This window comes from Pyrus communis, chromosome 2, assembly GCF_041283825.1.
Source record: "Pyrus communis isolate YQ-2024b chromosome 2, ASM4128382v1, whole genome shotgun sequence".
Taxonomy (NCBI): Eukaryota; Viridiplantae; Streptophyta; class Magnoliopsida; order Rosales; family Rosaceae; genus Pyrus; species Pyrus communis.
In genome coordinates, this window is record NC_142566.1 from 3,797,425 (window position 1) to 3,813,189 (window position 15,765).

The 15,765-nt window shown below is 36.5% G+C and overlaps 1 protein-coding gene across 1 annotated transcript; it reads right to left on the reverse strand.

The window, feature by feature from the left end:
• Positions 1 to 7,197: 7,197 nt before the first annotated feature.
• LOC137747383 (protein ZINC INDUCED FACILITATOR-LIKE 1) lies at positions 7,198 to 13,675 on the reverse strand. Its single transcript, XM_068487486.2, has 17 exons — positions 12,523 to 13,675; positions 12,034 to 12,074; positions 11,861 to 11,921; positions 11,665 to 11,767; positions 11,440 to 11,542; positions 11,286 to 11,339; positions 11,134 to 11,196; positions 10,181 to 10,230; positions 9,992 to 10,067; positions 9,212 to 9,418; positions 9,027 to 9,114; positions 8,827 to 8,912; positions 8,571 to 8,678; positions 8,204 to 8,248; positions 8,005 to 8,093; positions 7,627 to 7,670; positions 7,198 to 7,540 (listed from the first exon to the last, which is right to left on the reverse strand). The coding sequence occupies exons 1-17, from the start codon at positions 12,665 to 12,667 to the stop codon at positions 7,452 to 7,454; spliced, it is 1,452 nt and encodes a 483-aa protein (XP_068343587.1). The 5' UTR covers positions 12,668 to 13,675; the 3' UTR covers positions 7,198 to 7,451.
• Between the last annotated feature and the right edge of the window lie 2,090 nt (positions 13,676 to 15,765).

A 15,765-nucleotide genomic window follows, 5' to 3' on the forward strand; every position in this document is an offset into this window, starting at 1 on the left:
TTAAGATGAAATGTGAAAAAATATCATGGACTGCTAATCATGTTTTGAGTCGGGGTTGGCTGCTTGGCTTGCAATTGACGTATTTTATTTCAGAACAAAAATTATATACTACTTAAGTGTTTAATTAACGTTTTTTTTTTTTCAATAAAACATATACTAAGTCATCATTGGAACAATATTAAAAGTGAGTATATAAGACCCAATGAACCTGCAAATTTTCAATATAAGAAATAAAATATAAGGTGTAGATTTTGCAGAACAAAAAAAATATTGATATTTGTGTTTTGTTGTTATTGATACGACAAGGAAAGAAAGCAAAACACAATTAGGATTGTAATTAGCGGAGTAGGAACTGTTGTGGACTGAGTTTTGGAGTTTGTTGATGACGTGGCGAAATTTAACCACTTCCCAAATATTTGCTCGACAATTAGGTTGAGGGAAATTTTATTTAAACTCATGTAAAATCTTTCTACACCCAACTTATTTTCTACACTCATATTATTTTTAATTAAACCATTAATCTCTCTTTAAACCTAAATTTATTACCTAAAATGTCCTTCCATACCCAATTCAAAATGTTAATTTCTCTTTACACCCATTTATAAAACAAAATTTCAAACTAAGTAGTTTTGTTTTCAAAGAAATTCGAAAGTCAAAAATCTTCTAGGTCCTATGTACCTGCTCGCAGATGCAATTGCAGTATTCGAGGCAAGAAAGAGGAGGAAAAAATTCACGAAGCTATAGAGCGTTCATGGGCGGCAATGTTGAACACAGTGTTGAACTTCGATTCATGTTGCCTATAAATTCCCTCCTTGTTTTCATGCAGGTCCTTTTATTTTGAGGGGACTCCTTGAAGATTTGAGTCCAGAGCACATCATCTAACCATGATTATAGAAGGTTGTTGACAATTGACATAAAGGATGTGGCCTGTAACTTAGGTACTTCTTCAAGGCTTTTGCTTGTTTTATATGTTGTTTATTTAATTTGAATGGTTTGAGAGTGAGATGTTGGTTCATCCAACACCTCCATCCTTGCTGGAAATAAGGTTTTAGCCATCGATAAAAAAAACTTGTTTTTTTGTATAAGAGTTATTAGAGTTTTAGTCGGAATGAACGTAGGATAAACAAGGAGTGATGGTAACGTTTAATTATAATGTGTGGGTTTATTGATAAATTGTAGTTTTATTAATTTTGTCACGCCCCAATCCCGACATACGTCCAGAATTGACACGTGACGTCACCAAAAATCCGTATCCATTATATCCCACCTCCGGGATATGGGTAAGCACAACTCAAAAATCGATAGCATAGTTATTTTTCGCATGTTTTATGGCTGCATCTAACCTCCCCGTTAGACTGCCTATGTACCCTAAACAGGGATCAAGCCATTCGTAGTTCGTCATGCACAATAATTGACATATAACACAGTCCGATTAAGTCAAAAGGGATAACATTTCTCCATCAATCAATAGAATTTGACAAGCATGAAAATACTAGACTCAGGGTTACATAACAAACCTATCAGAAAAACATGATTTCCCCTCCAACTATATATAAATCATTATGTCGCAACATGATACCGCAATTCACAACATATATCACTTCAAAGAACCAACGAAGCACAATACCATTTTCTAGCCACATTTATCAACAAGTCTAATCATAACAATAATCATGATATCCAACATAACAATCCCACATGACAACTAAACTTTCCACTTCATCCATCACGTAATTCCTCACGTTTTCCACCTAAAATCGCATTTCATAGTGTGTAACATAGTTAAGAATTAACAAAGTACACATAATTCTCTAGAAATATTAATCAACTAAAATACTCATGATAACCCCACTCATATCCAACGTCATTCCATAATCACATCAATCAATAATGTCAACCATCACATCATCAATAACACATACAACAAGTCTAAACGCAAGGCTAGAGCAACACAATTCAGTTGAAGACTACATCTTTGGAAAAGGGGATTTTGGACCACCCAACGGACCAAGGCTCCAAAGGGGATTACGGACCATCACTCAACGGAATCCAAACAGAACTCAGTTCTAGACCACCCAACCGAATTGAACGGAAGTCCAAGAAGCATAACAACGGCTCGAAGGAACAAGACATGATTCAAGTTACCCAATTCACGAAACTCAACGAAACGAAGCAATATTGAGCACAAATCCACATCACAATGGGTTATCGGTCATTTACTAGACCTCACATCTCCTAAGCAATTCAATATGCATTTCAATCACATGTCACAACCATTTTCAATATACAAGTCAAATCACATTTCACTTCATCATACCAATCACTATACTTCCAACATTAGATCTCAATACATAGCTTGTAACATATCAAGGAATCACAAAGCACAATGTTAATATTTAATTATGTTAATCAATTAATGAGATAACATATCATTTCACGAATTTAATTAATGAACTCTACATAATTCCCAACTTGGGTTATGAATAATAACATGGCGATTCTAATTTATTTTCACAATATCTATTGTGGGTAATTCCCATCTACTCGAATTTAGGATTCTAAGATCACCTTACGGAATGAACAAGAGCAAGGATTCCGGACCACTCAACGGAATCCAACAACATTGGGTTCCGGACCACTCAACGAAACCAAAATATCAAGCGGTTTCTCATAATCTACCCAGACCTGTCATATGTAAAGTCAATGCCAAATATTATGGAATTGGTGCACTGGCAAATCAGGCATCCAGACAAGCTGAGAGGCTCGGGTGAGGGATAATAAAATAAGCATGTGATACAATAATAAAACTAGCCATCAATCATAATTTATAAACCTTGAATATAAATCTTTCATAAGAATTCAATACCCTACTTTTGAAAACTCTGAGGGAGTCACCCAGACATCCAAAAGTTCATTTCAAACAACCATAACATCTCACACCCATATTCACATACACACAATGAAAGTAGAATTAGGGCAACACTGTTCATCTAAAGCCTATACCTTTGCAACCATTTCAAACTAAACTCAATGAACTAATGTGGATACAATCCCGGACCATCACCAATCAAACAAAACAAACCATATTTCCAATATGCATGTCAAATCCCACTTCATATAACAACATCATTGGCTAAATATGAAAATTAACAATTTATAGGAAAAATGATTATAAAACCATTTCATATTCACATATATTAAAGTCACTCACATTTCATCATAACATACCATCTATGTACATCAAACACCTTTCAAATATGCACGTCAATTCACATACCACGATCATCATCAGTACACAAGCCAAATCATGTTTGATAAACATAGGTCTATGGCTATATATATATATATATATATAATCACATTTCAATAGAATCACATTATAAGACCAAGTCAAATTCACAGATGATACCAATATAAGAAATCAAGGTAATAACCATATCGCATATGTTCAAGTCACTCTCTAACTAGTATAGGCCCATTAGACTTCACTTAAGTCTTCCATAGTACTAATTTTATTATTTAGAACATTCTGAGACATGTTGACCATAAATCAATTATCGGTCAACGATGGGGTCCACAACAATCCGCAAATCTGATTTATGATCCATAACTTCCCAAAGTCCACATTATGCTTCGAGGATAACACACTAAAGTTTCATTTTGATCCAATGGTCAAATTGTTGACAATCACACAAACAAGTGGCGGTCCAAATTGATCACCACACCAAACAATTGAATCTTTGGAAACCAAGCTAGACATAGGTTTACATGGTCACTAGAAGGTATTTGAAACCTAGATAACACTCGTGAACGATCCCACGCACTGCCACACGCGGTGGAAGTCAAGATGGAGGGTTTACAAACCCTGAATTTCAACATTAACTAGATGAACTCAAATTTACGTGGTAGCTAGAGCTCAACAAGGGAAACACTTTTCACAACTAGGCCGACGCTAAATTCTAACCGGAAACCATCCAATTTCACCGGAGAAAACCAGATTTATAGGGTTCTAAACACCCAACTCTAAAATGAATAGGAAAGCACAAACTAAGCATACCCACTTGAAGATTATGAATAGTAGATGAAGTTTCATACCTCACTCGAAGAAAATCGTTGCCGGAATCGCCGGAAAAATGATAAAACCGCCGGAAAAGTCGTGGACTTTGCGACCTCGAACTACAAAGATGGAAAAGAAATGGGAACATCTAACATCATAGAGATGTAGGGCTCGTCAAGAGCTTTCCATGGACACCAAGATCATCCAAAACGGAGCTCGGATGAGAAAGATACAAGCGGGTCAAGTTTGGTGGGTTTATGGGTCAAATTTCCCCCTAAAACGGGTTAGTGCAGTTTCCATCTCCCATTTTCTGCAAACCCTTCCTCCTTTTTTGGAGGTTTCCCTTCCATTTATAGCATTTTGGTAATATTACCAAAATGCCACCAACTTTAAACGATTCTAACTTTTCCGTTCGGACTCGGAAATAAGATCTGTTTACGCCTACGCGCTCATGGAATTGAACTCTACCTAACCAATTCAAGAGTTGACCGAAAAGGTCGAGAAAATTGGAAATGACTAAAGTAACCCTCACTTCGTTTCTCAAATTTGGAGAAATAAAGAACTAGTCCCAATCAAATCTTCAAAATACGTCAAGAATAAAATAAAATCATAATTTTAGGGACGGGATATCACAAATTTCATCTTGTACTTGATGGTAATTATGTAAGATGATAAAACAGACAATTAACATTTAAATTTTAAGTTAGGTGTAGAAAGGGATTAAATGGGTTTAAATAAAATTTCTCTTATGTCAATCATGTACTACTAAACGCCAAACGAACTTATTATATATAATGGACAAATTCAAGTTTTGCTCTAATATGTGATTGAGAACAATAAAAACCCTAACGTGACATGAAAAGTCGTAGATATACCATATTTTTGTAAACATGATATATCTTTAATAAGAAAATGATTTATTAGCAATGTACCGTGCGAACGAAATAAAAACATGTCCTTATTTTATTGGCATGAGCCTTTATATAAAGATGTGCTTGTGTCATGTAAGATCATCTTCATTGGAGATGGCTAAAAGTCTAAAGGCCATTTTTTAGCCCGTTTTGGTAAAAAAAAACCCAACTTCTATAGAGGGTTGCGCCAAAAATAAGTGGAACCCATCTCGCCAAAGGATGGTCTTTTGGCTATCGGGCTAGCCACTTCCAGCCACCTATTTGTTGGGGCCTAATCTGTTACCTCCAACGCGCTGATATCAGTAGCAACGGCTAGATGATGTCATCTAGTCATTGGATTTTATTTTTTATAAGACGAAATTAAAAATTTTAACTTTTTCCTATAAAGACCAATGGCAAATCTACACCATTTCTCACATCCTTTTCACCCTCACATACTTTCTTACCTCATTTTATTCTAAATTTTCACATTCTATTCACCTCAAACACTCTTTTCATACACACCCCTCTCTTACCTCTTCCAATAATCTCAATTTAAAATTTTTAATTTTTTTTACAAATTTGCATAACCAATTACATCTCAACACGTGTCACTCGAAAATATTATCCGAAAAATTATTAAGATTACACAAAATTAAGAAATTTAGAGAGTTGCTCATTTAGCGACACTTGTCACATCCCGGCCCGGGGCGGATCACTTCCCGGGCCCCCTCCACCACCGTAGCACGATATTATCCGCTTTGGGTCCCGACCACGCCCTCACGGTTTTGTTTCTGGGAACTCACACGAGAACTTCCCGATGGGTCACCCATCCTGGGAGTGCTCTCGTGCGCTACTCGCTTAACTTCGGAGTTCCCATGGAACCCGAAGCCAATGAGCTCCCAAAAGACCTCGTACTAGGTAAGGATGAGAATATACATTTAAGGATCATTCCCCTGAGCGATGTGGGATGTTACAATCCACTCCCCTTAGGGGCCCGACGTCCTCGTCGGCACACACGCGACCAGGGTTAGGCTCTGATACCAAATTGTCACATCTCGGCCCAGGGCGGATCACTTCCTGGGCCCGCTCCACCACCGTAGCACGATATTGTCCGCTTTGGGCCCAAACCACGCCCTCACAGTTTTGTTTCTGAGAACTCACACGAGAACTTCCCGATGGGTCACCCATCCTGGGAGTTCTCTCATGCGCTACTCGCTTAACTTCGGAGTTCCCATGGAACCCAAAGCCAGTGAGCTCCTAAAATGCCTCGTGCTAGGTAAGAATGGGAATATAATTGGCACATCCCGGCCCGGGGCGGATCACTTCCCGGGGCCCCTCTACCACCGTAGCACGATATTGTCCGCTTTGGGCCCCGACCACGCCCTCACGGTTTTGTTTCTGGGAACTCACACGAGAACTTCCCAATGGGTCATCCATCCTGGGAGTGCTCTCGCACACTACACGCTTAACTTCGGAGTTCCCATGGAACCCGAAGCCAGTGAGCTTCCAAAAGGTCTCGTGCTAGGTAAGGATGTGAATATACATTTAAGGATCACACCCCTGGGCGATGTGGGATGTTACAACACTTATCACTCAAAATCTTATCCGAAAAATTATCGAGATTATATTAAGATAAAGAATCCGAAGACGACAAGTGGCATTGAAAATATGTCTGGATAACCTTATTATAATGGTTGAACGAGTTTTTTGTGAAAATATTTTTGAAACCAATCCTTAGTTAAATTCAAGTGAATCTTTGAAGAGCATTAAAGTGCTTCATGCAAGAAGCACATAAATAGTACTTTTTGTAAGAAGCATTTAAGTACTTTTAGAACCCACAATTATTTTTTTAAGAAAACATTTTCAATTATTTTAAAAACATTTCCCATCTAGCTTTCACGATTTTATCCAATTTCCATGTTTTCCAACGTTCCCACTACTTCCCTCTTCCCTCAAACCTCGCTCTTTTGATTCATACACTCATGCATCCACTCTTTCATCTTATTCTCCAGGTTTCGTGCTGCATACATCATACACAATTGCCAGGACATTTCAGACCCCGAAACCGAAACGACGAGCTGTTTTCGGTTTCTGTTCAAAACAAGAACCAAATACAATGTTGGGGAATTTAGTCATACAAAGTGCCACGCCGATTCGGGTCTTCTTGATTGCTTTCTGTTTACATGTGCAGGAATGGTTCCTTGTGTGGCAATTCAAGTCTTTTTTTGCATACCATAAGAATGTTGATCATCTTAATCTTCAATCTCGATAGAAAGCCAAAATATGTAAATACACTCTCGAAATTGATAACACCAATGCCAAGAATCTTTACCCTTGGAATAATGAAGATCATATCTAATATTCCTAATAAGCTATATCCTTGCAACAGTGTGTGAACAACCATAATGCATACAATGATCTCCCCGTAATTATGTTGAGGGAGTTTCCTTATTTCCTTAGGTTTGGCATGAAATTCCATCTCCGTTTTCATTGATCTCGATCTATTCAGGTAGAGTAAGAAATGGCTTAAATGTCATCAGAACGGCGATTGCCTCAACCACATTCAAGATGAAGAAGATCATCTGGCTTCCTGCAATCGAAAATTGAAACGGTTATGTTTCTAAACCGTGCGAGCTGTCAGTAAATCCGGGATGAAAAGTTGGTCAAGTATGATACCAGGTAGGATAGCAGCATCCCGACGTTTTTGTGCCCAAGAAAACCTGTTAGAGACGAAATCATGATTAGCATAGGAAAGAAAGAATTTTGAATTCTTTACTATGAGATCATGCAATACAAGTGCACCGAAAAAAGTACACTATGTGTAAGGCTTGTAAACTCGCCTTCTCCGATTTACAATGTGCAATACTACTAGCAATCTACACACCTTATGCAGAAAAAACCGTACGTAAAAGATGTACACAAACTTATGCAATTGAACAGTATGAACAAGAAACATCGTATAACAAAAATCACTTCCACTCCCAGTTGGCGTACTTACTAGAACGAATATATGGATTCAAGCATCACCTATGAGTAAAGGAAAGCTAAACTTACAATGCACCACCAGCAGCTGGACCAATTGCCTTGAACAGAGACATTGCTGTCATAGCAAGTCCATTCGCTGCGCCTCTTTGTTTTTGGTCCTGTTGTTCAATCACAGTTAAGTTACGACACATTCTTTTTTGAAGATCAATAATCTCATGACTCAGAGAAGGGGAAAATTTTAAACCAGTTAATTGGAGAATAAAATTACCACAGCTCTGTTTTGAAGGATGAACAGGCCCGTTACAATCGTGATCTAATTGTACACAAAAAATTTAAAAGTTAGAGCACAAAACGTGTAAGAGAAGATAATGCATGGTAAGCAATTGAGAAGCCTCTCGATATCTTTTGTCGGTACCAGAGAGTATTCCCTCGAAAGAAAAGGAAATAAAAGTTGACAAACTATCAATTTCGATGGAGTAGATAAAAGTAGAGTTCTGCTTTCGTAGCTTGTATTATGATTACGTTTCTTGTAAAGCATTTCATATCAGCTTCTCATAATTAATGATACGTCAGTAGTGCAATGGTGCATACAGTGTGTTAGTTACAATGAGCTTTAGAGTCATGGATGCACATACAGATAAGACATTCTTCACCACTGATGCACAGTTTAACAGCACGGAAAGGGAGAGCCCGGTTAACATTGCTATAAACGGGTAACTTGACAACAGAGGTATGGATATAATCTGCACGCGAATCATGAGTGAAAAAAAAAACACGAAGATTAAAATTAATATCGGTCACCAGGAATTAGGTCAAAGGACAATTATTTGCAAAAAGAACTAAAATCCAGAAGGTACTATAATGCACAAGGAGAAGGAGCGGAAAACTTACCCCTCCAACGCGAGCAATCATAATAGGACCAAGCAGCCTTTCAATATATGGATATAGAGTAATTTGGAAGACAAAAAGACCAAAACCTACAAGTTGATTAAGTTATCAGCCATTATTCTGCATATGTAGTTGGGTACAAATCGAAACAAACAGAGACTGCATATAAAGCAAGCAAGTTATGTGGAAATATCAAGTATTACCAGAAATTGCAAGAACTTCACCAACGTCCTCGGTTGTAAAGCTCAAACCCCCAAGCTTCCGAGGACTAACGGCCCATAATGAGAATATCTGTTTTGAACAAATCATAAGAAACACATAGTATAAAACTTCGAGTAAGATAGAGCAAAAGGAAAGGGGAAGATTATACTGTGTTAACGGAAGTTACCTCTGTATAAGCCATGTCATGAAGTGAGAAAACGCAGTAAACAATGATTGAAGACATTAAGGGCCAATTCTTGAAAAGGTTTTCTTTAGGTGTTTGTTCTTCAGTTTTTTGCTTTTCATTTGCATCAGACCCACCATTGGCAGCTTCCAAAGCTTCATAAGAATCATCATGTAATCTAGCTTTTCCGTTGTGCTTGTGTAAAGTTTCCTGCAACCATCAAGATACGGAAGTTTTCTGTTAATACGTGTAGTTTCAAAGAGTACTTAATGTAAACGTGTGCTAAAAATGAACCAAGCATTACTAGTTTCTCTTTTCTTGGGGGGATCCTCAAGTTAAATTCAAATAAAGAGTGAAAGGGTACGAAAAACAAGTACGAAATATAAAGGACAAGATATCTGAAATCTTCTCCTTCACGTAAAAATAAGTTGAGGCATGCTAGGATGAATGAGTGTCGAACGCATGGAGTACATGATTAGATAATATGAGAACGGAACTTGGTATGAACAGGTACTTTTCATTTAGGATCTACGTCTATATGTAATGCAGGACAGTAAGGGAGGCCTGCATTCAAGATTTCATGGAGGCTACGTGATGAGAAATTTAGGCTAACAGGTACAAAAATAAAAATGAGAAAATAAGCAAGTTATGTTTTTTTTGTTTTGGGTCCAAAAAGCAAGTTATGTCTGTGATAAGCTAAAAAATATAAGTGGCCAAAAACAGCAATGAGGAAAAAATAAAAGAGATTCGTCAACATAAGGGAATATATACTAAGATCTGTACCGGAAGCCAGAAAGAAGTAATGGTTACTCCAAATGCCAAAGCCGATATACATAGGCAAGGCAAGAAATACGGAAACCTGCAGAAGAATTTCACGTTTTGGAATATCATTGTGGAACAAATAAATAATAAGAAAACTGCTGAAACTTGACAATCCCACTGCAGTATACTTAAATAAGTAGCCAAACTTACCTCCCAAATATAGAGCTTTTGGAAAATATACTTGGATATTTGTCTGCTGGCTGCATAAAATTTGTTAGGAACATCCCATTAATAATCTAAAAGACAAAAAGCCAAGCGATCGAGAGAGAGAGAGAGAGAGAGATCAACCAGGAAAAGATAACAAAGAAACAGAATAAATTCTCATTTAGTGTCCAATAGCTCTGAACGGTCGTCATATTATAGACATGCTGGCGCAGGATAAGACCATTTCGGTATCCCAAAACCTTACACTCGCAGGAAACAGCCTTGAAAAATACTAAAATCATCTGCTAACCCATGATTTTCACTGAGTGTACCCGACAGTGAGCCATTATTTGCTCTATTTAGCCTATTCCTTCAAAAACCAACCTTCTCACACTCTAACCCCTGTACTAATTCAGAACCACTGTGACACCTCAGGCTTGCTTTAAGCCTTAAAATTAATTCCCAAGTGTTAGTGATACCATATGCGCTTAAAATGATCTGCTCCCCACGATTTTCACTGCAGCAAGTTGCACAGCTTTCGTAACCATGTAGATTATTCATGTATGTGAAAAAATGGTTGTATAATTATTCATGTGAGGTTGCTCTAGTGCTATGATGACGGTTGATCATTTAGTCTTAAACATATCTAGTTCTTGAGGCTTGAAAACCCCACAAAAGAACATACATTGAAACATTCTCTGACTTTTCCGAAGTATCATATTTGGAATGGGATCTACCAAAACACAATCTGCTGTTATCGTTCCTTTTAGAGGCTTACAGAAATTAAATTGTCTAGGTAAAGACACATGAACGAAACATCTCTTCCATCATTTAACATGTACAGAGTCACAAAAGTACCATCGAATGGTCTTACTAAACAATTTGGACAACAAATACACGCATCTGAGGGATTTTCTGAATTGTGGTTTCTAGCATGAAAGTACAAGAAGTAGAATTACCTGGGCCAAGAAACCTCCCAAGGCCGGGCCAATGATCAATCCGATACCCCAGGCTACACTAACCTGAAAAAAAAAGATGATAACTCTCAATGTTGATGACGTAGAACATTTATTATAAGAAGTTGCAGAATCAAAAGGTCAATGTGGCTTACTGTTGACATGCCTAAAGCTTGGTGTTCTTCTCGGAAGGCTTCACTTGCGTATGCCTGGTCATGCAGTTAAATCATATATTCCAAGTAACCCGGGCATTACATATGTGGTCGTACACTTGCAATGACATCATTAATATATGACACAATATAGTACCTTAATCGGCCCAAGTAAACCATTCAAACTTCCAAGAAGAAATCGTGTAGAAATAGCCATCCAAAAATTTACACTGAGTCCAAATAGAGTGTTGAAAATAACCCTGAGCCAGTAAAAAGTAAAAAATAATTTGTAAATACGCAGAGAAGAGTGTTGAAGAAAAGAGCCAGTGCTTATTGCCAAATTATCAGGGTGAAACCCAATTGCAGAACAGAAGTTACTAACACTGCAACAGTCCCTATAATTATGACAGGCTTCCGACCATAGCGATCGGCCACCATTCCCCAAAGAATTGACGTCAGAACTCTGCCAAGCATATATGAAGACCCTTCACAATGTAACAAAGTTCGTAAAGACAGTTGTTAAGGAACGAAATGGTGAAGGAAACGAAAGGTAATAGTAGTGACAATCATCAACTCACCTACATATCCAGCATAGTAGCCAATGTCCTCCTCTCTTTTAGCAATATGGAAATCCCTAATCTGCAAGCAATAATTTGGAATCTTGAGATAAAAAGTAGACTTCAAAGGGTTTTAAAGGTTGCAAAAATTTAAAAATTACAAGAAACAACAGAATTAATAAGTATGCACACACCATAAAATAAAGGAATGGAAAGAGAGATGATATTGGCAGCGCTGCAAACGATCACCAAACAATAGATCAGGGTTTAAACATTTAAAAAAAAAAGTATGAAGACAGTGCAGATATAAACATTACTTAACAAAATTGTTTAATCATTTGGAGTGTAACAAAGCAATCAAACTATAGGATCAGCAACCCAATTTACATGCAGCAACAAGTCTTTCTTTAATCTCATAATTTCCTGGTATAGCTTATTCTAAAAGCACTTATAACCGCTTAAACCTCTAACATCATATTTCTGAATTTCTGTTCCAAGTTTTTAGTCTCAACATGAATTGCAGAGTTATATATTCATACATACACGTCACATCATTCACAAGAAAATTGAACTGTAGACTGTAGTGCAACACAATGAGGATGAACTTGAAATCCCTTTTCGAAATCGGTTCAAGAAAAACGATAAAGAAAATCAAAAAGAAAAAACTGAAGTGCTTTTCTTACCAGCTGAAAGAACAATAAGCCATACAGAAACAAGCATTTTAATAGGAAGACCTCTCTGCAGCTCTTTACGCTGTTCCACTACACAGCCGGGACACTCGTCATAGTAAACCTTCTTCAGCAGCGTCTCTCTGCACTCCTCAGCCATGGTTCGAACGATCAATCGCTTCGAACCCTAAACCCGAAAAATGGCTCTCTGAATCTGTTTGATTCTGTCAGAAGCTGACTGAGGAGCAGGAGGAGGAGGAGATGTAAAACTTTTGGGTTTTGTACGCGTCAGTATTAATATTTAAGATAAAAAGTTAATTAATAGCACCGATTGTTAATCATGTTTTGAGTCGCAGTTGGCTACTTGCCTTGCGATTGACATCATTGCATGCGTCAACTGGAGACGGACATATATGCTCGCGAGTTCATTGTTACGGCAAGCCTCATGACGGTAAGCTTAACCAGTTTTTGCACAACCGGTTAATTTAATACGAAAAATAATAGATTTTGAATTAACTCTTTTAACAAGTTAGACTGTTATCGTGTAACACATTAATTGATGCTGCTATCGGATCACCTGTTAAGAAACTGTTAAAATATTGTTTGTCAGATCTCAGACATTATGCACAACAATTTTTGCATGACCACTTGTTAACCCGATAACGAAACGACACAACCCTTTGACAAATTGGGCCGTTATCGAATCAAGTGTTAAAAGCTTGTTAATATAATGAGTTTGACACAACACAATCAGTTAAAATGTTAATAATATATGACACGAACATGGTTCATCTGTACTATAAAAATTCTCGTCCTTGCAAAAAATCATAATCATTAAAGGCGTTGGACGATGACCAGCATGGAAAATGTGACAATATAAATACGAACAAAATAGTATTATTAATAATGAGATGGAATCAAGATCCATGAACCTGCAAAATTTTCCAGTCCAAGAAATAAAATATAAGGTGTAGATATATCAGAATAAAATAATAATATTTGTGTTAAGGAAAGAAAGCAAAAGACAATTAGGATTGTAATTAGCGGAGTAGGGACGTCTTCCCAAATATTTGATTGCTGGACTGAGCTTTCATTGATGAAGTGGCGAAATTCAACCTCTTCCCAAATATTTGCTTGACAATTGGCTCGTTTACGTCGTCAATCATTCACTACTAAAACGCCAAACTCACTTGTTATGTACTGGACAAATTCGATTTTTCCTCTAATATGTGAAAGAAAAAAAGAAAAAAAAACGAAAACATATTTTCAAAAAAGATGTTAATTCTTATGTAGCAGTTATAAACGTTTAAAATAAATACCAACATTCAGTCCAGCTGAATTGTTTTAAATTTATGTGGATTAACATATTTGAAGAGGAATTCAAAATTAGAGTAAGGCTATAAGAAAGAACTTATAAGGAGAGTGGAAGTTCCGCCGAAACGAAAAAAAGAAGAGGAAATGCCGCTCAAAGGAGAGTGGTCCTGCAAGAAGAAACGTCACCTGACACAGCAACGTCTTCTTACTTTTCTTCAACCATAGATCACCTCATGTTGCTTCTTAGCCGTTCATTTCATCTTTTATAATGATTCAAGTTCGCTTTAATTAATATAAGACATATGGGATGGAATACGTAGCCTAGCAATATGTCAACTGTGACATAAAAATACTAGATATACCATGTTGTCTTTAATAAGAAAATGATTTATATGAAACAGGTACACTGTCATTACTGTGTCTTGCGGGAATGAAATAAAAACTTGTGTCTTTATATAAATATGTGACACCACATGACTGTGAACTCGTATCATATAAGTTGTTCTAAAAAAAAGGACACTACTTGTACTCGTAGGCTCTACTAATGTGATAGAAAAATACTAAGTAGACTATATTTTAATAAATATATTATATTCTCCAACAATGGTAGGACCTGCTTCTGTCGATGGGTCTAATAGTTCCGCCTCCAATAGAAATATTGTACAATGTAGTTTACTAAAATATAGTTTACCTAGCATTTATGTACGTGACTGAAAGTATTTCATTAGCATTAAAAATAAAAAAATTTGTAACTCAAGTGATTAAAATATTTGTTACGTACTCCTTTCCTAAATAATGTGTATAAAAATATTAAAAAATGAATATCCGATCTAAAATCAATTGACAACAAAAAAGATCCAACATTATTTAAATCTCTCATACAAAATTTTCTTTTTCGATGTAGAACAAGCAACAACTTTGGAGTCACAATTAGTACAGTTTATGATATTTGATTTCTAAAAGCAATTACAACAAAGTGGTAGCTACTGTCATCATATCGAGTGACCATGGGCACATATTATTTTTAAAGATTCTAATTAAATGGCACGTGAAAATTCACAGCGGCAACAAAAAGTATAGTACAATAATTTACACCAAGTTTGGTTGCTAGTGAAATTGAAAGGCTTGAGTCATCGAATTTTCCATTCATTTCCTACCCAGTCTCTGTCTCGTAGCTCCATGTTTGCTCTATCCATGTGAATTTATTTTTCTGCTTTTTTCATGAATAAAACTTAAAATTTCAGAGCAAAAATATGGTAAAGATGTACAAAGTGATGAATTATTTTTTCTCGTGTTTCTCTTTAGCCATTAGCATCTGTTTTTCAGTCTTAAATTCTAACATATTTCACTACAAAGATTTATATTCAATTTTTTTATAGTAAAAACTATCTTTTAACTACTATATCATTACGACGACGATTTATTCAAGCGGACCTTTACAATATATTAGCAAATAAAACAACCGACATGTTAATTGACATGGTCATAATTTGTTTGAGTGTGTATGGTAGGCTCCAGCCAGCTAAAGTCTGAAATGGTAGAGCAATTTGTCTGCACATAAATAATGCCAATTGACAGCAAAAACAGGGATCTGGGTCACCAAATAATTGAAGGATCACCATTTGGAGTAAACAGGAGCCTTTCACTCGCGTGTTGTTTGTTTCTCAAATCGTTTTATTGTTTTGGTCCACAACATCATGCCACGAGCCATAAAGCATGTGCCACGAGCCACAGACATGAGAACCATTTTTATGAAATGAATTTACTTTTTATTATTATCGTAGTGTCTTGATCTAATAATGCTTTGTTATATATAAAAAAATTATTTTTATCTAAATTAGCATTTGTCTACACACTTTGTATGTAGGAACTTATTTTTTTAGAAAATGAGGAGGACATGATGAGAGAGAGAGAGAGAGAATGTGGGGGAGTGGGAGACTTTTG